At 46.1% G+C, this 24,942-nt stretch overlaps 1 protein-coding gene across 2 annotated transcripts in view; it reads left to right on the top strand.

Annotated features, from left to right (window-relative positions):
- YAF2 (YY1 associated factor 2) overlaps positions 1-24,942 on the top strand; it is a 184,900-nt gene that overhangs the window by 85,390 nt on the left and 74,568 nt on the right. Inside the window, exon 3 of one of the 2 annotated variants that reach the window (XM_086919488.1) lies at positions 19,186-19,284. The exons of the other annotated variant lie outside the window; for it this stretch is intronic. Within the exon in view, the coding sequence (XP_086775614.1) occupies positions 19,186-19,284 (99 nt within the window). The remainder of the gene's footprint in view (positions 1-19,185; positions 19,285-24,942) is intronic. 2 annotated transcript variants of the gene reach the window in all.

Raw genomic sequence — 24,942 nt, 5'->3', positions numbered from 1 at the left:
GCAATATCCGCTTGTGAATTCACCGTTTGCCTGGGACTAATTTCCTACAAGCAGAATCCACCCATTCCGTGTTGGTGGCCGTAGCTTCCTCTACATTAGATGATGGTACATGTAATGAGGCTTTCAAAAGATTTCCTAATGCTAGATTATCAATATTTTTCCAGGCCCTTCTAGTTGTAACGGCCTTAGAAAGAGATTTATGTTGCTGGCGCTTAACTTGTTTGAATTCAAATAAAATCGCTGCATGGTCAGTCCAAGTAAGTGGTAATGTCTCTGTATAAATAAGATTAGGGTTATTGGAAAAAATGCTGTCTAATGTATGTCCTGCGGAATGAGTAGGATCTACCACAAGCTTCTTGAGGTCACCTCCACTAAAGATTTGCTGCAGTCTTACATTATCAGTATCCGTGAAATCTTCAAGGTGAAAATTGAAATTGAAAATTGAAATCTCCCATTACCTTAAAACACTTATCACACAGCCCTTCCTCTAAAAGTGTTCAATGGAGTCCAAAAACACCCCCCTTAGACCCGGTGGTCGATGGAGGAGGATAGCATTAAATGTGTCCTGATTAGATGTTTGCAGATTGATTGACAGTGCCTCACATGCCTGATTAGAAGCCTTAACAAAAGAGAGCTTCAAAGAGTCATGATAAATGACTGCCAGCCCACCACCTCTCTTGATGGGTCTGCCAAGTTTATAGCAGACAAAGCCAGGAGGAGTAGCTTTAATGAGGTCAGGTGCCGAAGCTTCGTCTGACCAAGATTCTGTTATAAGGGCTAGTTTAATATTAAGATCCTCAATAACCAAGGCACATTCCACAATATGCTTGATTAAGGACCTAGCATTGAGCAGAAGACATATAAGTGGTGCCTGAACAGTTTGACTGGTCCTGTCCCCAGACGTGTTACCCCATAGATTGATAGTTATTCACAATGCGAGGTAAAACAAGATGGCACTTTGGACAGCACTCAGCCTGTGCTTTCATTGTTGATATAGGTAGCACCCTTGGGCAGCAAGCCTTGCCCCCTTCAGGATCCCAGCCCATAAGCTGCTCCCTGGAGTAGGATCTATCTAATGTAAAAGGACTAGGGGGACCGGCTCTGAGCGCAGACTGGCTTGCCTTAGGTGTGCCTTTGGCGCGCCAGCAGCGCTTCCCCTGCGTGGTCCCGTCAACGTGGAGATTGATGGGGACAAGCTGAGGATGCCTAGAGCGCTAACCGCCAAGACGGCGGCGGCCTTCCCCTGACTCCACCACTCAAAGCAGCAGTCAGTGTGTCACTCCAGAAGTAAAGTGCCCAGTGCTTTCAGGAAATCTCACAAAGGGGTCAAGTTACAACTTTAAAATAAATCTTAAAATCGTATATATAAAACTTAGGAAATAGTGCAAATGAAGTAAATCACCTTCCTGGTGATCATTAAACACAGCTTCTTCTCAGGAGGTAACGCTGTAATATAGGGTCCTAGAGCACACATCCACCGTGCTTCTTCCACCGGTTTTGGATTGTGAGGGAGGGAAAGAGGGTCCTGCCCGTAGTGCAAGAAACAAGACACTCCTGTCGGAGGAATACATGTTCAACATTCTTTTGCCTCCCCACCACCCCCACCAAAATGATCCCCTTAAAGTCACTTGCCTTGAGCCACGACCCGTGTCCAGGGTCGTGGTGTTGGGACCGGGGCCGTCCACTCTTCTCTTTTGGCCGCCGAGCTTAGTCGGCATATACACACTGCTCTGTTCGTCTACTTCACTTCCCTTGGTGCACAGCACTCCCTTCTGACTCCAGGTGACTCCTCTCACTCCTTGTATTGTCCGACTCGTGGCCGGCTGTCATCCCAGCTTCCTCCTCTTCCGGTCCGACTCGTGGCGGTGACATCCTGGCGTCTCCTTCGTCTTTCCCTGGTAGAACTACAACGCTGGGCATTTCAGGTCCGAGCGGCTTATCGGCACCATCCGTATTATGCTCCCGGTGCAACTCGTACTCCTCACATATCTCCCCCTCAGGAATGGCTGTTGGCATCTCCTTCGTCTTTCCCTGGTAGAACTAGAGCGCTGGGCATTTCCGGTCCGAGCGGCTTATCGGCACCATCCATATAATGCTCCCGGTGCAACTCGTACTCCTCACATATCTCCCCCCCCCCCCCAGGAATGGCTGTTGGCGCCATTCGGGAAATGGGTATCTGGACAGGTACAGGTAGTCAGCTCCTATTTGTTTCACCTCTGGCACATGGATGGTCTGGAACGAAAAAGGCTGTAACACTAGGAACCAGCGAAGGATGGGAGAATTGGAGTAAGGGGTGCATTGTCGGTGAGTGCGAGAAATGGACGTCCCAGAAGATAATATTGTAGGGCTTCTATGGCCCATTTAATGGCCAGGCACTCTTTTTCGATTGTGGAATAATGGATTTCGTGGGGAAACAATTTCCTACTGATAAAGAGGAGGGGTTTGAGATTGTCGTTTGAGTCGGGTTGGTAAAGAACAGCACCCAGACGTAGTCAAGAAGCATTGGTTTGTAGAACTAATGTTTTGCAGAAGTCGGGACAAAGTAAAACCGGTGCTTTACATATTTGGTCCTTCAAGGCTTTACAACTTTTCATATTCTGGTTTCCACAGTAATACCCAATGAATCCCAAAAAGGAATTTTAATCTTGTTTAGTGGTGGGGGCAGGGATTTTCCTGATTGCTTCTAGTTTGTCTACTCGGGGGTTTTAGGAGCCCTTCATGTATAATATAACATAGACATTGAATTGTGTTTGTGCCTAACAAGGATTTTTGGGGATTTATGGTCACGCCTTCTGTTTGGATAACTGTGAACACTGAGGCTAAATGTACCAAATGCTCTTCCCAGGTAGAACTGAAAATGACTATGTAGTCCAGATATGCAGAGACATTGTTTTTATGTGGCCTAAGAATTTTGTCCAATAATCTCTTAAATGTGGCTGGTGCCCAATGCAGGCTGACAGGAAGTACTTTAAAGTGGTATGGACCTGAAGGGGTCGTAAACGCTGTTTTCTCTCTGGCTTGTGGGTTCAAGGGAATTTGCCAGTACCCCTTTGTGAGATCAAGGATCAACATATATTTGTCTTTTCATAGCTGTTCAATCAGTTTGTCAATTCGGGGCATGGGATAGATGTTGAACTTAGTGATCCCGTTGACTTGTCTAAAGTCAATGCAAAAGCGCAAGCTGTCATCTGGTTCGGGAATAATCACCACAGGGGAACACCAATTACTCTGTGAGGGTTCTATTATCTTCTCTCTCTACGGCCTCTCTTCGTGCTGATGGGATGCGGCAGGGCTTTAATTTGTGTCTTATTCTCTAATTACACTATTTCGTGCTGTACCAAGGAGGTCAACCCTCTGGTGGTGGAAAAAAGGCCAGGAAAGGTATCCAGTAAATCCAGCAGTTTGGGTTTCATGTTTGCACCGGTTCTGTCTTGGGTTCTTGACTGGACAGCAAAGGGATGTCCACCTGCTTAACAGTACTAACTAGTGGACAGGGATACATTCTGTTCTGTGTGTACAGGTTTCCTCCCATTTCTTTAGGAAGTTGACATGGTAAATCTGTTTACCCCCTGTACGAAGGGGTAAAAGGATAATGTACGTAACTGAGGTTATTTTCTTTTCTATGATAAGGGACCCTGCCAGTGAGTTAGTAGTTTGTTGTTTGTAGGAGGGAGCAGTATGAGCACCTTATCCCTAGGGGCGAACGCCCTCAGGCAACTTTCCCGGTCTTCTGTGTCTCTTCGGTGTTTTCCATGTGATTGTGTACTAGGTCCCATAGCTGTGTTAATGTGTCTTTTAAGCCAGCAGCATATTCCATCAAGGGCTTCCCTTCCTCGCCCTCCCATTGTTCCACCGCCATGTCTAAAAACGACCTGGGTTTTCTCCCAAATATTACGTGAAAGGGGGAGAAACCCGTAGACTGCTGTTCTGCGACCGTGTCGCAAACCGGACCAACTCCAGGTGACTCCTCTCACTCCTTGTCTCGTCCCTCTCGTGGATGGCTTTCATCCCTGCGTCCGCCTCCTCCGTGCCAGCCCCCGGTGGTGACGTGCTGGCATCTCCATCGTCTTCCCCTGGTAGAACTAGACAGCTGGGCTTTTCTGGTCCGGACGGTGTATCCGCACCACCTGTATTATGCTTCCAGTGCACCTCGTCCTCCTCAACTCCCATCAAGCTGGGGCATCTCTTACCAGGCTTCTAGGAGCAAGTGTCGTATAACATTTTGTTCCTAGTCCAGAGACTTCACTGACCTTGCCCTGTTCATGCTGGAGGAACCAATCGTACAGGTAATGTCACCACCACCATTTACAGGGTTTAAACTTTGTGGGGAATGTCGCAAATAGATATCTTTGACTGACCCGCACATGAAAGCCCAGTTGGGAGGCCTCTCTGTTCCTTGTGGTCCACAGGCAAATGGGGAGTGGGTAGCATGCCAAAAACTTTTAGTATATGTTCATGGAATGCCTCGATTTGCAGACCGCCTGGGAAATTCAAGTTGCCACAGGACAATGATCGGAATCAGCTCTGAAGTGATATTACTATCTGACGCAGGAAACCCCTCTGGAGCGGGCCTAGACTTGGACATCTTCCAGTGCTTCAGCACGAACCGCTTCGCTTTCTGATCCCAGATCACCTTGGGGTGCCTCAGGATCAGTCACTGCAGGCCTTGGTGTCCTGGTCCAACCCCAGGCACCATAGGCAAACTTATTAAGTCTTGGTGATCTTTACTAGAGCATCCTAATATGTTGAGCTTGTCTTGAGGCAGACAGACCCCCTCCCCCCCAACCCCCCCCCACCCCCACCCCCACCCCCACCACCACCCCCAATTTTGGCCTCCTTTATGTAAAGGTGGCTTTTAATGTTTTTCCCAGCCTGTAATACACTCCATAAAATAATTTAAAAAAAGGGATTCTTATAAAAAAAAAACTTTTGTTAAACAATTAGCATTCACAGCAAACGAGGCTGTAGCAGCATATCGTATGTATGAAGGTTCCGTGTGTTGCAATCGTACTATGTTGTGATGTTAGCACATAAGTAATTCTCCAGCCGTTTAAGCTACGTTTTAAATTTTCAATGCTGTTGTTTCTTTAAATTATCTTCTGTGACCTTTCCACCACGTAAAATTTACTTGCATGTTTCACTATACTAATTCGACACTAATCCTTTATGGATCCCGGAGTAGCGTGCTTCTCGCCGAAAAAAGCGGTTTGACGCCTCGTCGGGGGTAGTAAGCTCTATACAAATGCAATTACAATACAATAGCGTGTCACGCAGTTTGGTGCTTGCTTTCTCTCCATGTTAAAGAACCGGAGATGTTTCATCACCCAGGCTAATGTACTGCATAGCTAAATACATATAAGGTCCCAAAGGCGAGACCGATTGCATTGCAAATGCTTGTTTTGCTCATGATCCTTGGCATGCACTTTCTTGGAAGGCTGCCGCGTATAGTAAATTGCTGCTTTAAATAACAAGACGTATTGTTGTAAAGTCAACCAGATGGCATCATGGTGTTGCTTGATCTTTTTTGGACTCGACCATTCACGAAACTTCCGAATTTCCTTAGATGTACTGGACCAGTGCTGCATGACTTTCATAGTACCTATGGTCTGGGGCAGCTTTTGCATGCGTTTAGAATGACAAAACACTTCAAAAGTGCACATCAGTTATCGGTAGCCTGGGGAAGCAGCTGCTAGCCCTAGTTTGCCTTTTTAGTGTTGTCCCTAGTCTTGATGACCATTTAGGCAGTGACCAGAACAGAAAGAAGGATTCAGAAATCGGTTTTAATTTCTGTAGTTTCTAATCTTTGCTCTAAACTCAACCCCCTTTGCTGCAACTAAGATGGTTTAGGAGCTTAGTGTGGGACATCTGTAACTAATGACCAGCGGACAGCTCTTTGCTAGCCCAGGTATGTTATTAAAGTGGTGTCCATTACAGGACCCCTGCAAGGGTAATCTCTTAATGACTGCTCTGTTTACTACTTTTCTGAATAGTCTCCTTGAGAATTCTGATGAAAATAGCAATCCCTATTGTTGTATGCTACACCCTCTCTAAAAACAGGTTGTAGTTATTTTGGTTGTTTCCTCAATTTGGTCTCTTTGACCATGTTTTGTCAGTGGCGTAAAGACGGCTGCTCTCACTTGTACATCTAAATAAAAAGTTGAACTCCCTTTCTCCCCATTTTTTGCCCATTGTATTTAAACACTTGTCTACTTCTCTCCTCCATCTCATTTGTCATTTCATCTTTAATGTGGAGATAAAAAATAAAATTTTCGGCTTTCCAATACTACGAATGATATTTCTTTTTGAATATAGTGTATTTCTTGTCTCTTAGAAATGTTATTTGCCTCATTCATTAAATAAAATCTGGAAAATAAGTTGGGTTATACTTCACGCAGGGACACCACATTCAAAATACAGGGGCATATTCATACTGCAGATATCACTTCACCCATTTTCACTTTCATGGAGCTTGCTTGTTCAGTAGAAATGACCAGTTCTTGTTCATAATGAAACTGGAATATGTACTATGACATTAACTGATATTCTATTTGGCAATCACAGCAATGCAATTCGTTTGCACAATTACTTCCATGCAAGCATAGAGGGTGCCGGCTGGCTGATTTGAATTGTATGGGCCATTGGCTTGTTGTCTGGATTAAATGCAAAGCCAGCTTTAGTTGTCCTTAGCGTGGACACTAATGACAAAGGGCTAATAAAGAGAACACGTTAAGGCGCATCGTTTCTTTGAAGGAGTCATGGCGGTCTTTTTTCCCTGCCAAATGTGAAGCTCAGCATGCTTTTTTTCCCTGTCTGCCTTGGAGGCAAAATTACATCTGTAACTTTATTATAGAAATGGTTTGTAAAAATCTGAGGTTGCTTGACTGCATCTCCTGTTGATGCTGTAGTGTATGTTTGAGCACTCTTTCAAAACCTTACTTGTGTGTGGATGGGAAATGGTAGACGACAGGTAGTCCTCGGTGATGGGTGCTCTCGAAACGTAATTTATTATTTCTATGAAATCATGAGTATAGCTATAGGTCCATGGGATAAACACGTTTTCACTGAGCTGTAGGTTTGTATTGCATGTCGCATAACAAACTGCCAAATGAATATTAATTATGCAGGTATCTGATTGCGACTTATGCAATTGGCTATAAACACAAGGTGGATGCAATCTTCCCCCTTGTGAATCAGTTATCACCTCCTTTTGGGTGTCTGTACCTGATCAGTGATTTGCGACCGCAATTGCAAACTATTCATACATAGCATTACTACTTGCAATTAATAGGGGTGGCCCATCTCATGCCCCCTCCTAAGTGCCATTCGCCATGGTTCGGAAATCACATTTTGCCACTTGGAAAAGCTTTTCTGATTCACAAAATAAGTTGGTAAATACGAAAACTTTTTCTGGGATTGTGATTGGCGAATGGTTTTGTTCAACTGACCTCTGGTCCCCTATTGGAAGTACTACGTTCTGAGAATGCTGCAACTGTAAAATGTTGCCCATCACCACTTGCCTCTCTAATCTCATTTGCTTATCTGTTTAAACCTTTTATATGCAGTCAGTCTTTGCACACGGATTATTCTGATGGAAAAGTATATTTAGGGCGCAATAAGTGGCTGCACATGAATGTGGGAGTTTTGGGTAATGTTCTTGCATCTTATCATTCCTGCAGGAAAAATAGTGAAAAGATTGTTGATTAACTTGGAAGGAAATTTGGTTCAGGGGATGGTCATTAGGCTGCTTCCTTGTTAATATGCATTGGCGGTTTTGTAGGCGTCTTTAGAACAATGGGCATGAGGTTAAAAATTCTTACAAGACTGTGCCATAAATCTTCACACTATTCCTCCAGACGCATATCAGCAGTGTGTGAAATGGCAAAGCAGACTCCACCAGAGAAATAATTCCAGCCTCCATATAGAGTTTATTCTCCTACAGTTGTAAAAAAGCAGGGCTTCGGTATCCGTAATGTTTTTATTGGGTTTGTTACTGTGCCTACTTTTAGCTACTAAAGATTGCAAAGGGGAGTAGGCCTTACTTGGCCTGGGTACTGTGAAGTTCAGCTCTGCATGTATCCTGTAGCAGGTGTACTCACCAACCGAGCCTTTTGCTGATTTCTGGGTGTCATCTAGCGGGCACCAAAGATAAATTGGGGCGAGTTCAGAAGGGTGAACTATTACATTTGAGTGGAAGTTGGAAAGCCGGTGCAGAATAAAGTGTATGCCATTTGGTAAATTGAACCCTAGTGACACAGTACATGGTGGGGTATTAGAAGCTAGGAGCACACTTAGAGTCTGGCAGGCTGTAGAATTTATGACCTCCGCTGGATTATCCTGTGTCCTGCATTCTGCCAGGGAAAGGAAGCTAAAAGAGGAAGCCATGCTTGAATGTTAAATATGTGATGTTTTAAATCGTTTACAATTTCCTGTTTGCGAACATCTTGTCAGAGTACTATTGCGTTTGTTGGAAAACAGTAGAACATTGTTGGGGTCCTAAACTTCTACATTGTACTGGTGAATTGGGCCCTTTTGCTGTGACCTCACTTAATTATCAGGCTGGATATCTTTCTTAAAGATTGTACAGTCAAGCTTGTTGTATGAATTCAAAGGAGATGTGCTTGGATGCCTGTGGCTTTTAGCCCTACACGCAGGGCTGGTTCCAGGATTTTAGGGGCCCTGGGCGAAAGGAAATTTGCGAGGCCCCTCTAATTTACATAAGTGACACTGTCTGGGCTCCGGAAACTGCTTTTTGCAGAATCCTCCTGGGCCGCAACTCCCTTCTCAGCCCCCTACAAGTACATCTTGTACATCCCATTTGGGACTGAAGGTGTGAGAATTGCTTGAGGGCTGAGAGTTAAACGTGTGTGGGCTAAAGTGCTGACAATGTTCGTCTTGAGGTGTCAATGAATGGGCAGCCCAAGAGGTGATCCCCTCCTTTAGGCCTTTCCACACCATCCCTGAGAGGCCCAGGGAAGGGGGCCCTCTCTCATGGGCTCAATTGTAAAGAGACACCTTTCAATTTGATCTGCAAGGTACACGAGTACCGGTGGGGTGTTGCCATTGTTTGGAGCCCCATGCTGGTGGGGTGAGTACGAGGTCCTGCGCAGCTGCCCACACTGCCTTTGCCTAGCGCCAGCCCTGCCTACACGAATGATGATGGTGACAACAGAGTAGCTAATAGTAGGCAGATATGTTCATAGCATGCTGTATGGCTTGGGCTGATGAGATTTGGGCCCAGGAATGTACCTCCACTGCTTTACTTTTACGTTCCATTTACACACTGAGAGCCTCACAGTTGCCCTCTGCAGCTAATTCAATGTTCCACAGGCATATTCCGGTTTGTAGTATTACCTCTGAGACCATTTATAATCTTAATACTTGTTTTTGTTAATGGGTAAAATAATAGTGAAAAGTGTATTGTAGATCTGGATACACTTGACTGATTCTGGAAAAGCTCGGGTGATGAGGGATGAGCTTGGTTTCTAGGTCTTTGAGCAGATGCAGAGCAATATTTTTAGAGTGTGATGGGAGCTTTGGAACCATTTTATTGTTAGCACTGCTGGACGAGCATGCGGTCAGGAAAACCACCCTTCTACTTATTTTATGTCTAAAACATTTTATTGCACCTTTCAAATAGTTTAATTTTGACATTGCAAGATCCTTTTACTGTTTTGTAGGATCTCACCATGTGCATTTAGGTAATCAAAGACTCACAATGCAAAGTTTTCCCTTTACTCAGCCTTTGGTTTCTTTGGTTGTCTCTCAGGTTGCATTTCTTCCCCCTTCAAATAGGTCACACGTCGCTAGTTGTGATACATACATTGCAACATCTCTCTCCTGTTAATATGAAGGTCATGATCATATTAACTGTCATTACATCTTCCAATATTTCTGCAGACAACCCCTTGCTTTGTAACCCTTTTTGGTGGCTCTGCACCAATTCATACTCCTTTCCCGCTGGACACCTTTGTACTTTTAAAAACCTTCACCAAGCTGTGGACACCTTATGAATAAGAGCGTTGAGTGGTCCAAAGTGAAGAACTGGAAGGTGTTGCTTGTCGGTACTGGCGCATCTGCTATTTTGAACACTAGAATTGAGCCGTGTGCCTTTGCACTGTTAATTCAGGTGAGGAAACTGAGCCGTGCTCCCCCTGCCTTCCCCCCTGTACTTTGAAACCAGAGCCTGGAATAATCCATTTTCCCACTCAACTGGTACCCTCACTGATGGGCTGAACTCCACTAAACGAGGACGTTGAAAAGCTTTGGCTGATTTAAACATCGTACATACTTGCCTGGACAATCAGTTGAATCATTACCATGTTAGCTTGTGCTGCGAAGTGGGATTTATGCCGATCTGTAGCATTCAACAAAGCACCTGAGACAGTAGTATAGTAGTCTTAAATAATGTTGCTCTGTGCCATCTTGTTATAGTAATTCACCAGTCTTGGAGCTGCGTTGACTTGCACTGTGATTTTAATTTCATAGTTGTCTGTCTAATAACTATGAACTGTTGGGTTTTAGTGGTCATCGGGCAGTGATGCTATATTTTTGGGGTAGCAGGAACCCATCAGATTTTTAGGTCTCGCCTGTCGATGCGCATCGAGCAAGCGAGACTATGGGGGCTTATCCACTCTTTATCCACTGCAAGGAATCGTGGCGATTCCTTGCAGAGCCCGTGACTTTTAAGCTCAATGCGCATGCGCATTGAGCTTAAAAGCGCGTGCACGTCCGTCTTGTTTTACCCGCTCCGCCCCCTCCCCTTCCCGCCGTGTCGCATTTCTCCTCCCCCCTCCCCTCTCTTCCCTCCGTCTTGTTTGTTTATTTTACCCGCTCCGCCCCCTCCCCTTCCCGCCGTGTCGCATTTCAACTTACTACGCAATTTGAAACAGCACTTTTCGCAAATGGAATAATAGTACTTGAGGCCCGTACTTGGGTGACCAGAGTTTTCTAAAAAAAATGTATTCGTTGATTCCTTCTCTCGTGAGACCTCCGCCTTTCTACTGCCACCGTTTCACCGCCATTTTAGGGGAAATTTCCATTTCCATCGCTACTTATACTTATTCCACGCTGTCACTAAATCGATAGATGTGATAGAAAATCGCACTGACTGCCATTGTGTTAAAAAGCCACCCATGCACTCTATAATACAGCATTCACCTTGTTCACTCTTTTCAGCCGCTGATACTTTCTCAAAGCCGAAATAGGTTTCATCCTCCGCTCGGCTGCAGTGGACATCGCACACGGAGACCTGAACCACTCTCCTGAATCGGCAAAGACAAGCTAGACGCCTCCAGAGAGTGCTATTCATGCAAGTCGCCATGTTGCTCAACCCCTCACCCTCACTCACCCTCAACCCCTCACCCTCAACCCCTCACCCTCAACCCCTCACCCTCAACCCCTCACTCACCCTCACTCTCACTCACCCTCACTCACCCTCACTCTCACTCACCCTCACTCTCACTCACCCTCACTCACCCTCAACCCCTCACTCACCCTCACTCTCACTCACCCTCACTCACCCTCACTCTCACTCACCCTCACTCACCCTCAACCCCTCACCCTCACTCACCCTCAACCCCTCACCCTCACTCACCCTCCTCACCCTCAACCCCTCACACTCAACCCCTCACCCTCACTCACCCTCACTCACCCTCAACCCCTCACCCTCACTCACCATCAACCACTCACCCCTCCACCCCTCACCCCTCACACACCCTCAACCCCCTCACCCTCACTCACCCTCACCCTCACCCTCCTCCTCCCCTCACCCTCACTCACCCTCACCCCTCACTCACCCTCACCTCACCCTCACTCACCCTCACTCACCCTCACTCACCCTCACTCACCCTCACTCACCCTCACTCACCCTCACTCACCCTCACTCACCCTCACTCACCCTCACTCACCCTCAACCCTCACCCTCACTCACCCTCACTCACCCTCAACCCCTCAACCCCTCACCCTCAACCCCTCACACTCACTCATCCTCACTCACCCTCAACCCCTCACCCTCAACCCCTCACACTCACTCATCCTCACTCACCCTCAACCCCTCACCCTCACCCACCCTCAACCCCTCACCCTCACCCACCCTCAACCCCTCACCCTCACTCATCCTCACTCACCCTCACCCACCCTCAACCCCTCACCCTCACTCACCCTCAACCCTCACCCTCACCCTCACTCGCCCTCAACCCCTCACCCTCACCTCGCCTCACCCCTCACCCTCACTCGCCCTCACTCACACTCACCTCACCCTCACCCACCCTCAACACCTCATCCTCCCTCACCCTCACTCACCCTCAACCCCTCACCCTCACTCACACTCACTCACCCTCACTCACCCTCAACCCCTCACCCTCAATCCATCACCCTCACTCACCCTCAACCCCTCACCCTCACTCACCTTCAACCCCTCACCCTCACTCACCCTCACCCACCCTCACCCTCACTCACCCACCCTCACTCACCCTCACTCACCCTCACTCACCCTCACTCACCCTCACTCACCCTCACTCACCCTCACTCACCCTCACTCACCCTCACTCACCCTCACTCACCCTCACTCACCCTCACTCACCCACCCTCACCCTCACCCTCACCCTCACTCACCCTCACTCACCCTCACTCACCCTCACTCACCCTCACTCACCCTCACTCACCCTCACTCACCCTCACTCACTCACCCTCACCCTCTCACCCTCACTCACCCTCACCCTCACCCTCACCCACTCACCCTCAACCCCTCACCTCAATCCCTCACCCTCACTCACCCTCACTCACCCTCAACCCCTCACCCTCACTCACCTTCAACCCCTCACCCTCACTCACCCTCACCCACCCTCACCCTCACTCACCCTCACTCACCCTCACTCACCCTCACTCACCCTCACTCACCCTCACTCACCCTCACTCACCCTCACTCACCCTCACTCACCCTCAACCCCTCACCCTCACTCACCCTCACTCACCCTCACTCACCCTCACTCACCCTCACTCACCCTCACCCTCACTCACCCTCACTCACCCTCACTCACCCTCACTCACCCTCACTCACCCTCACTCACCCTCACTCACCCTCACTCACCCTCACTCACCCTCACTCACCCTCACTCACCCTCACTCACCCTCACTCACCCTCACTCACCCTCACCCACCCTCACTCACCCTCACCCTCACCCTCACCCTCACCCTCACTCACCCTCAACCCCTCACCCTCACTCACCCTCAACCCCTCACCCTCACTCACCCTCACTCATCCTCACTCACCCTCAACCCCTCACCCTCACTCACCCTCAACCCCTCACCCTCACCCACCCTCACCCTCACTCACCCTCAACCCCCCACCCTCACTCACCCTCAACCCCTCACCCTCACTCACCCTCAACCCCTCACCCTCAACCCCTCACTCATCCTCACTCACCCTACCCTCACTCACCCTCACTCACCCTCACTCACCCTCACTCACCTCACTCACTCACCCTCACTCACCCTCACCCACCCTCACTCACCCTCACTCACCCTCACTCACTCACCCTCACTCACCCTCACTCACCCTCACCCACCCTCACTCACCCTCACCCTCACCCTCTCACCCTCACCCACCCTCACCCACCCTCACTCACCCTCAACCCCTCACACTCACTCATCCTCACTCACCCTCAACCCCTCACCCTCACCCACCCTCAACCCCTCACCCTCACTCATCCTCCCTCACCCTCAACCCCTCACCCTCACTCACCCTCAACCCCTCACCCTCACCCACCCTCACCCTCACTCACCCTCAACCCCCCACCCTCACTCACCCCTCAACCCCTCACCCTCACTCACCCTCAACCCCTCACCCTCAACCCCTCACTCATCCTCACTCACCCTCACTCACCCTCACTCACCCTCCCTCACTCACCCTCACTCACCCTCACTCACCCTCACCTCACCCTCACTCACCCTCACTCACCCTCACTCACCCTCACTCACCCTCACTCACCCTCACTCACCCTCACTCACCCTCACCCTCTCACCCTCACTCACCCTCACCCTCACCCTCACTCACCCTCTCACCCTCACTCACCCTCACCCTCACTCACCCTCACTCACCCTCACTCACCCTCACTCACCCTCACTCACCCTCACTCACCCTCACTCACCCCACTCACCCTCACTCACCCTCACTCACCCTCACTCACCCTCACTCACCCCTCACTCACCCTCACCCTCACTCACCCTCAACCCCCCACCCTCAACCCCCCACCCTCACTACCCTCACCCTCACCCTCACTCACCCTCAACCCCCCACCCTCACTCACCCTCAACCCCTCACCCTCACTCACCCTCAACCCCTCACCCTCAACCCCTCACTCATCCTCACTCACCCTCAACCCCTCACCCACCCTCACCCACCCTCAACCCCTCACCCTCACTCACCCTCAAACCCTCACCCTCACTCACCCTCAACCCCCCACCCTCACTCACCCTCAACCCCTCACCCTCACTCACCCTCAACCCCTCACCCTCACTCACCCTCAACCCCTCACCCTCACTCACCCTCAACCCCTCACCCCACTCACCCTCAACCCCTCCCTCAACCCCTCACCCTCACTCACCCTCAACCCCTCACCCTCACTCACCCTCAACCCCTCACCCTCACTCACCCTCAACCCCTCACCCTCACCCCCTCACTCATCCTCACTCACCCTCAAACCCTCACCCTCACTCACCCTCACTCACCCTCACTCACCCTCACTCACCCTCACTCACCCTCACTCACCCTCACTCACCCTCACTCACCCTCATCACCCTCACTCACCCTCACTCACCCTCACTCACCCTCACTCACCCTCACTCACCCTCACTCACCCTCACTCACCCTCACTCACCCTCACTCACCCTCACCCACCCTCACCCACCCTCACCCTCCCTCACCCTCACTCACCCTCAACCCCTCACCCTCACTCACCCTCACCCTCACTCACCCTCACCCTCACTCACCCTCACTCACCCTCACCCACCCTCACTCACCCTCACCCTCACTCACCCTCACTCACCCTCACTCACCCTCAACCCCCCACCCTCACTCACCCTCACCCTCACTCACCCTCAACCCCCCACCCTCACTCACCCTCACCCTCACTCACCCTCAACCCCTCACCCTCACTCACCCTCACTCACCCTCAACCCCTCACCCTCACTCACCCTCACTCACCCTCAACCCCTCACCCTCACTCACCCTCAACCCCTCACCCTCACTCACCCTCACTCACCCTCACTCACTCACCCTCACTCACCCTCACTCACCCTCACTCACCCTCACTCACCCTCACTCACCCTCAACCCCTCACCCTCACTCACCCTCACTCACCCTCAACCCCTCACCCTCACTCACCCTCAACCCCTCACCCTCACTCACCCTCAACCCCTCACCCTCACTCACCCTCACTCACCCTCACTCACCCTCACTCACCCTCACTCACCCTCACTCACCCTCACTCACCCTCACTCACCCTCACTCACCCTCACTCACCCTCACTCACCCTCACTCACCCACCCTCACCCACCCTCACTCACCCACCCTCACCCACCCTCACCCACCCTCACCCACCCTCAACCTCACTCACCCTCAACCCCTCACTCACCCTCACCCTCACTCACCCTTACTCAGCGCAACCACAGCATCTTAAACTAAATATATTTAATAAACTTTAAGCTATTGGCAATATAAAATAAAATCCATTTTATTTACGTATTAATTATTAATTTTTTTTTAAAGACATTGATTTTTTTTATTTCAATACATATAAGTCACATATAAGTCCCGTTAATACAAAACATGTTGCTTTACAAATGCTAGAGGTGTCACATTTACAAAAATTATAACTATTGGCTTTGTAAAGAAGAAAGCTATTAATTTCGCTATTTAGAAAAAACACATAAATAAAAACAAAAAAATAAATAACACCTATAGCTCAAACTTTACTACTGCGAGACCTATTGCATTTCCAATGCTTGTTTTTTTTTAACCTTTAATGTGTTGTGTGATGTGGGTGACCTCCTCTTGAACCTCTAAGACCTGAAAGGCTACCCATTAAACCAAATACCCATTTCCCTGGGTGAAGTAAAACCTCGAACCCCAAGTTTGAAAAATGCTTTAATTAAGAGAGGTGACCGAACTAGATCGTGTGTTTATTTTTTCTCCCTGTGCTCCTTTCATCTGCATTAGGAGGAAGTGAAATGACTGTCAAGGATCTTGTTTCTGTGAACTATCACCTAGCTGTTTTTCATAAGGTCAAACTGAGGCCAGAGCTGTCTTTTCCTCAATGGCGTTCTTAACAAATCTAGACATGCCCTTTTGATAAAGCATACATTAATGGGTCAACTTTAAGTCCAGGAGCACCATTTGTGTAAGAACGCACTGTTGCCTTGTTGTGAGGATCTTGTTTCTGTGAACTATCACCTAGCTGTTTTTCATAAGGTCACACTGAGGCCAGAGCTGTCTTTTCCTCAATGGCGTTCTTAACAAATCTAGACATGCCCTTTTGATAAAGCATACATTATTGGGTCACCTTTAAGTCCAGGAGCACCATTTGTGTAAGAACGCACTGTTGCCTTGTTGTGAGCTTGTACTAAGTGTTGAGGGCACAGATATCCGCACACTCGATATTCATCTAAGACCCTTCCATTCATTGTCTTAATTTTATTCGTAATTTCGCCCTCATTGAGTAGAAACACACTAACTCCTGGGCAAATCCATGCAACTAAATTGATACATTTTCATGGGAAACTGTTGTGAATAGCTGTTACATCTTGTTTGTGTAAAAACGTTGGCCTTGGTGTTATGAATCCTTCCGCTAAAAGATGTTAGTGGAATGATTTACTCGGCTGACTCCTTTAGAGCTTGGTTGCAGGACGTCAGGCAACTGAAAATAAATTTGCTAGGAATAGCCAAATTGGGAGCTGCCCTTGCCCTCCATTTTGCCTATTTTACCCGTAGCAAGATTTTCGATTGCCCTGATATCTTAGGGAGCACCGAGGACAAACCATGCAGTTTTTACAAGTAACTTGGTTCGTTCTTTATTTTGTTAGTGACCTTAAATTGACCATTTTTTCTTTAATTCTTTGACTCCCTTCTGTGTCCCTGCTCCCTCAGACACCGCCCTTTTAAACAATTCAGTGGTAATAATGAGGGCTTTTCAGGGCATCTACCTGCTGGTGAATTTTAATGAGCTATCCAGGCTGTGTTTGCATTTTTAGTGTATGTTTTCAAGTGATGCATGTTGGGACACCTTAGTGCGTTTTTATTTTTTTACTGAATATAATTCTCATTGCCTATTTCAGTCAGGACTGCGGAGTAAGTCTTATTATGAGCATTGTTGCATGAGATACTGTTCTTTCTTTGTGATGACCTTTTGATTGCTTTCTTGGTGGTTTGGGCCAGTGGAGAAGAAGTTACATAGTATGATTCCAGCAAGGTCTGCTATATAGCACACCTGGATTTTCTTTGGTAGCTACATCAGCTGGTTGCAAATGGGGTGGTTCCTCTCCTCTTCCCAGTGAGCATCAGGTGGCCAGGTTTCCCCAACACCTGACGTCCCGCTCACAGTACCCAAATTAAGACCGTAAAAGGATGATTTTGTGTTATGCACAGGCAGGCTTCCCTCTGAGGGTTTGTGGTAACTTGTATGTTGCAGCATGTAATGAATATTGTGTATCGCGTTCGGCATTTTGAGCAATTCTTACCCAAGATGGAGCCTGTCTAGGCACTTTGAATGTAAATGAGGCTCCCTCCTTTGCACAAACTGAAATAAACTAGGTACCAAAAGAAGTCCTAAAACAAGGATGGGTAAGGCAATAGATCTGGATTGCATTTTTATTACCAACTAATATATATAAAAAACAAAGCCTGCTGTAGGGAAAAAATAACACTGAAAAAATGTATGTTTTCTGAATGCAAGGCATGCATGATATAAATAATTTGATGTGCGACGATTCAGTGTCTTTTTCCTATGTATTTAAATGCACTCACTCCACAGAAGGTGGAATGATGCACCAAACAGCCAAATAGGATGAGCTGAGATATGTGCACTCCTCTTGGCAGAACCAAAACCCACTCTGTTTATATTTTAAAGAATTAGTTACAAATTCATTCCCAAAGCTGCACTGTTAAGCGAGATCTAAAAATAAAAAATCAATTTCTACAAGAAAATTGATGCTGCACCCCTAGGGATTAGCTTAATTCAGCCAAATTCTGAACATGATTTAACTAAATTATACAGGACAGACCACCTCTGGCACCAAGATTGATTTCTGATGAGTTTGTAGAACGGTAATTCTCCAAGACACTCCTCCGACCGAACCCCTACCCCCCCCCCCCCCCCAGTTCCGTTACCTCCCCAGTTCCGTTACCTCCCCAGTTCCGTTACCTCCCCAGTTCCGTTACCCCCACCTGCTGCCACATACTTTCAATATTATCCGGCTGCTGAAAGCATGACCCTATTTTTTCACTGCTTCTGATGGATGGGATTTCCTCTTTATTCTATTAAAGTTTCCTTTCCATGGCAGTTTCTCACTTTAAAATAAAAAAAAACTGTGGGATTTTATAAATTAGGTGTGTACTTTTGTCCTTTTTAGTACAATTCCACTTACTCCCCTGCAGGTAGTTGCTCACGTACTGTCACAAGTCTCCTTTCCTAAACATGCACAAGGGCCCTTGTTAATTTAGTGAAGCAGAGGAGGAATATTTCCTTAAAGTATCAATGTCCTGGGTGCGCCAGCATTTGAGGAATGACATAGGCTTGCTGGCAGAGTAAGGAAGATTGAACCAAACAATGTTTTTATTGACTATTGAAACAGATGCTGCGGCTTAATCTCTTGTTCAGTTGCACTCAGATGTTGACTGTGTAGGTCTCCTTTCTTTGAACCTTAATTTAAACGCTCAGGTGTCTTGTGGGAGCAGAAGGTGAGTAGGAGTGACGTTATTGATTTGGAATCTGCAAAAAAACTGAACAGTTTCTATAAAAACTCCATGGTGTTGCCCTGCCAGTGCCAGCGAGAATGGGCAATTAGCCTCGCTTTGGAAAAAGTGAGCTTGACTGAAAGCTGCGAGGCATGGGCACCTCCCAGTTTACTGTTGCTGTTTCTGCCAGAAAGTACTTTTTTAGTTGCCTGACTGCCTGTAACTTCCCCCTGAAGGAGGCAGCCTGGCCAGTGGATGGAGAACCAGGAAGAGACACGAAGGAACCAGCAGGGAGGGATCTTCATCTGCAAAGAAAAAAGAAAAAGGAAAACTAGGTACTTTTAATCTATTTTATACATTCGCATATGTAATGGTTTGCTGTGTGTTTTACAGTGGAATAATGGAGGTTGTATTAGGGATGTTTCCCCACTAGAAACACATTCAGATGTTGTAAAATAATTCATGTACATGGGGAATGTTGTAATAGCTGTTACTTTGTCGTCATGCTTGTCTCAATTAATTTTATTGGTGTTTTTTTCCTTGTGTACATTTTCTTTATGCAGTACAATGATTGTTTAGAGGATTCCACGATTGGATTGCATTCAATTTCTAGATGTGCACTGTTAAAATGGCCATTTGCTTTTGCACAGAGAAACTCAGATAATTGTTGGGAAAAAAAACTCGGTCTTCCTACTTCTAGAGAGACATTGGAAAAATTACATGTTTTGCTTTAATGTCAGCCTTGCACTGTACACAAGTGTGAATTCATTGCAAATACTGCATCCAAGTAGCTTCAGCATGATTGAGTACCACAGACAATGCAACCACCAATCCTTTGTATTTCATGGCAACTTTCGTTTTCACAGTTATCTTAATTTTGTAATTTTTTTAAAAACCTATTTTATGCAATTCAACAAATTGCAATTTTAACACACACCTTGTTTTAAAACAGGTACTCTTCTGTCATTAGGCTATGAAAAGTGTTATTGTCGGTGTTAAATCCCCCCCCCCCCCCCCCCCCTCCCAACCACCAATATCACCTCCACTAAGCTGAATGGAACACTAGTTAATGTGTCATTTTCCGACCCAAGCAAAACGGCTTTAGTCCAAGATGAGCTATAGACTATATCCCTGAACAGAGCAGAACTTTTAAATGGCAGAACTATTAAATGACGCTCTCAAACAGTTAAGAGGGTGCTCTTCACTCACTAAATTAAAATGTCTTCCATTTTTTCCAATCCATGCACAGTTCAAATTTCCAGCCTGGCAAACATATTGGTTGCACAGTCCAAAACCACCTATAGGAAATCCACCTGCAGCTGATTTACAACTGGGATTTTACATACTGCAACCAGTGTACAGCACTGAATTATAGTTGCTTTTATGGGAACAATTCAGAATCAAGGCCATGCAGTTGAAACCTGGCATGCTGTTGTCGAAGTACTAACATTTAAGTTCATGTTGTTCTTTTGGTGGTCTTCAACATAGTAAAACATGGCTTTGCTGATTATCCTTGTCCACCACTGTGGCATGCTAGTATTGAGCACAGCATGTAGCGGGCTCTTTCCAAAGAAAGAAAAGCAGTAAATCAATCTTGGTGGACCACCCCAATCAAATATCCTGTAGTATTACCGACCTGCTACACAACGCATTGTGCTTGGGGCATTCTATGCGCTGTATCATTGAATGGGTTCTGTGCCTATATTTTCAATCAATTTCAGGAATGTGCCAGCAGGATAACTCCGTAAGTGAATTGTTTGTTCTTGCTCTTTCCTCCTATGTCCAGACAGAAACCGATAAACATGTAAACACAGATTATGTACAGCTTGTTTGTCCTTGTGGGGGTTAGAAGGGTGCAGTGAGCAGAAGAGTGGGAAATTGGGAGGCCTATTGTAATCCAGTATTTTGAGCAACTACGTTTATAGAATGAGTGTATTAGTTTAAAAAGAACTGCACTCTGTACCAGGATTTCTTCTGACGAGAATCGTATGCAGGCACTTTTATGCAAATGTAAGGCTTCCCTCTGCTCAAGCTAGAAGCTAGACTTTACCCGCTTTAACATAATCAGTGGTCTTGGAACTGGGTATGTGTTCTGGGGGTTTTTCAGTGCATCTTGATTTGAATTGAGGTATTGGTGTCATTTGCTCCAATCCACTTTTCGTTGTTAGTTCGAATTTTCATTTGATTTGTAACCGTTATAGAGCATATCCTAACTGCAAAGCCCTCTCCCTCAGTGTGTACCTCAGATCAGAGGGATTGAATTGCTTTCAAGACAGGAAGGATATTCCTTTGCAAATATTAACCCATCACTCACATTTGAGACAACTTTGATTCTTACTTGGACATTTGCATTACCAAAGTCTTCTATATGGCCTCTGGTCACCTCAAAGACAACACACACTGGCTTTCGACCTTAGTGCAGAAGCTGAGATGAGGGTGCAGGTTGTCTCATCCCTCACAAGAGATGAGGGTGCAGGTTCTCTCATCCCTCACAAGATTGATCAGGGAAGAGTTTGTTAAATCTTTAATTGACTGGGAATGTTGCACTCGCCATTAAACTGCCATATTCCTGTTTCTGCCACCACCCACTATACGGTGTCCCATTTCTCAGAATGGTTCAATGTGCCCCACCTTCTGCACATACTGCAAGGGTTCAGTAAACTGTTTTGTAAGATACTGGAGCCTCAGGTTACGGGGCTGTGGAAGAACCCAATTGCTGGATCACTGACTTTAATGGTCATCTATCCTTCGTCTGGACAAATAACACTGGGTCTTGGAGCAATCACTAGGATTGGGCAAGAGATGGCTTAGATTTTATATATGACTAAACTTCTTTCCCTCTTAAGGAGAATTCTGTTCTTTAGGCAAGTTTACGAGCAGGGTATTCTGAGGATATACTGTTTGAATCTGCAGACCCGAGACGTGATTTAATATTGCATTCACAAATTATTTTGAGACTTACCGAAGCCCTATTTTAGCTAGGATGGGTTTTGGAACCGGTTCATCAACTGGGTTTTGCCTATGGTAACCCTTGGCAACTGTTTTACTTTCACATTTATATACGAACTATGTAGAGAAACAGTTGCTGAGTAAGAATCATGTACATATACACTTTATGTAAAGCAGTAGTGGTAGATCATGTGAATTCATAGCACTGTGAGGTTGATTTTGCATGAATGCCTTCAAAGGAGGTACCCTGGTTTAGAAAGCAGGCTCCAGGCCACTTAAAGCATTGATCAGTGAGGTCTATTCATTTAGGGAATGTCATTACTGGGTAACGACCTTCCACCAGATAAGGTGCACATTAGTAGTACAGATTACATGTTCTATTTTAGCCTGTTTAATTTATACTGGATTTGCAAAGATTGCAAAGCAGGTCCTTTTCCTGATATGTAGCCAGCTTTGTGTGGTGTCCTGCTGTTCTTAAGTGGAACCTGGAACACTGTGTTCGTGGTCCGGATTCCACACTAAGATGGTTGGACCAGGCTTGATGGAGGAGCTTCACAGCTCACCTCCGCTTCTTAATAAACCTACCTCAACTTCATATCTGGATCCTGTTATTTCTTCACAACATCTTAACACTTGCGATGGCTGGGAAGAAAGCATCAAGCCTGGAGCCCTGCAGATTGCAGATCGAGATGTCCGCTCTTGAATGATTCACCACCGGAAGCTGTATGGTGTGTAGAGTTCCATTGCCTGACTTCTTCCCTGGAAACGCTGCTTTCCTGAGGTTTTGCTGTGAGATTTTGGGCATTTTTCGTGGGATATTTGACTTTTCCGCCGACTCGCGCAATTTTGCCAGTTTGGTTACGTGGTCCCAACGATCCCTAGTATGTCTGCAATTTGTTTGTTGGCATGTCTCTTAAATGCACGTGTCAGTGTCGCGTGACCCCGTGCCAGAGAACGTCGTCTAGGGAATGCGCTTGTGTGCCAACAATGAATCTGATGTATCCTCGCTTTCTTCTGCCAGCTTAGTGGAATTGTAATCATCACTCATGCCCGCACTCATTGTAAAATGCTACAAGGCTCACCTGTCTTTTCATTCTGGTGGTGTTCATCGCGCATATCATACTGTTCTACTATTTTGCCAATTTCTTTTCCACATGCAACACATTTGCTATTTCCCTCATAAGTGCGGTCAATTTCTTTCGGTGATAATTTCACTGATTCGCACACGTTCTTTCGTGCGAGCCAACTGCTGTAAAGCATTATTCTACAGTATTTCTATGATTCGCTTACTTTCCTCATTTGAATAAATTTATGAACACAGTACCATCGGCGATTCACACATTGTTCTCGAACTGTGCAGTCTAGTGACTGCTTATGCCATTACACTCTACTGTTTGTATCTATCATTGTGTGGTTTCATTATGGAGGGCATTGGTGCACCACCTCCATTTTTTAACTACTGCAGGAGAACCTGCGTTAGAGTGGAAACAATGCAAAGAAGGCTTAGAAGCTTACATAAGCCGTTGGTGGTGATGATTATACAGACAAAAGAAAGCTTGTTATTTTAAAGCACTGTCTAGGTGCTGAAGGTAGACTTATTTTGAGGTATTTACCTCCAGTTTCTACAAATCTTTATACAGATGAGGATGACATCGATGTGTTTGACAATGATATTAAACAACTTGGCACTGTATGTAAAAAAGGATAACAAAGTGGTTGCACAACACACATTTCTCAGCTGAGGCCAATTCGTGAATGAATCTATAGACTTCTTTGTCAATGGTGTGAGGACTTATCGCAGCCAAGTGAAATTATTCTTCATTTCATGATCAGATGGTACGTGATCATAAGGTGGCTGATATCAAATTGCAAGAGAAATTATTATCCGCTGAAGATTTGAGTTTTAACAAAGCCATTGATATTGCTCATCGCTTTGAAGGCATGAAACTAGACAGGAAAGAATTGTCAGAGAAGAATGTTGCTGATGTTCATTTAGTCAAAATACTGATGAGGCTATTAATAGCAAATTTAAGAGTAAGGTTTTCCCAACCAGGAAAGAAAAGAATGTGTGTGCTGAGTGTGGTCAATGACAAAATATGTCTTGCCATCAGTCAAGTATGTTGTTGTTGTAAAATAAAGGGACGTTATGCTAGAATGTGTAAGAACAAAAATAGGTTTAGGAATAGAGGTATAGATTCTAGAAACCAAAATAAAGATCAAATTAAAGAAGTTAATTGTGGCCTTGAAGATGAATAATTTCTGCTGTGAGGCTAATAGCAATGGGAAGGATGCTCATTTTTGCCCAATTCTAATTGGTGACAAAGAAGTAAAGGTTATGGCAGATTCGGGTGCTAGACACACCCTTATTTGGGATGAATGCCTAAAAGAGTTCCAGCTGTACACTTATCTCCTCCTGATATCAAACTTGTGGGGCATGGGAGGAAGCCCATCGAAGTTTTAGTATTTTTCACCACCAATCTTAGTTTTAAAGGCCAATCCATCTCTGCAAAAGTATATGTTGCTAAAGATGGCTCATGGCTTTTAGATTGGCCTCAGCAAAGGGACCTAATGAGTACCCTTGATCCCAATTATCCCGATCAAGTACTGGGTTACTCAGATCTGATTCTCCAGGTTGGAAACGATCCAGCAACTGAGTGGGAAAAGTTGTTTCCCCAGTGTGATTTCTTAACATTTGGTTCTGCTTAAAAATGTTGTTCACAAGATTATTTTAAAACACAATGCTATACCCAGGGTACATAAATTCAGGAATGTTCCATTACTTTTAAGGGATGCTGTGAAAAAGGATTTAGAGAGATTGTTTCATATTAATGTTATTGAGGAAATTGAATCCTTTGAATGGTTGTTGCCTGTTGTTGTTGCAAACAACCCTAATTTAAAAGTTAGGTTGTGCGTGGATTTGAGAAACCTTAACGACAATGTGTGGGTAGACAGACATCCCCTGCCTATTATCAGGGAGATGTTTGTCAAACTCAAAGGGGCTTCAGTGTTCTCGACTCTTGATCTGTCCATACCGATCATCAAAT

Source organism: Lissotriton vulgaris, chromosome 1_1 (assembly GCF_964263255.1).
Source record: "Lissotriton vulgaris chromosome 1_1, aLisVul1.2, whole genome shotgun sequence".
Taxonomy (NCBI): domain Eukaryota; kingdom Metazoa; phylum Chordata; class Amphibia; order Caudata; family Salamandridae; genus Lissotriton; species Lissotriton vulgaris.
This window is presented reverse-complemented; position numbering and strand designations above follow the sequence as displayed.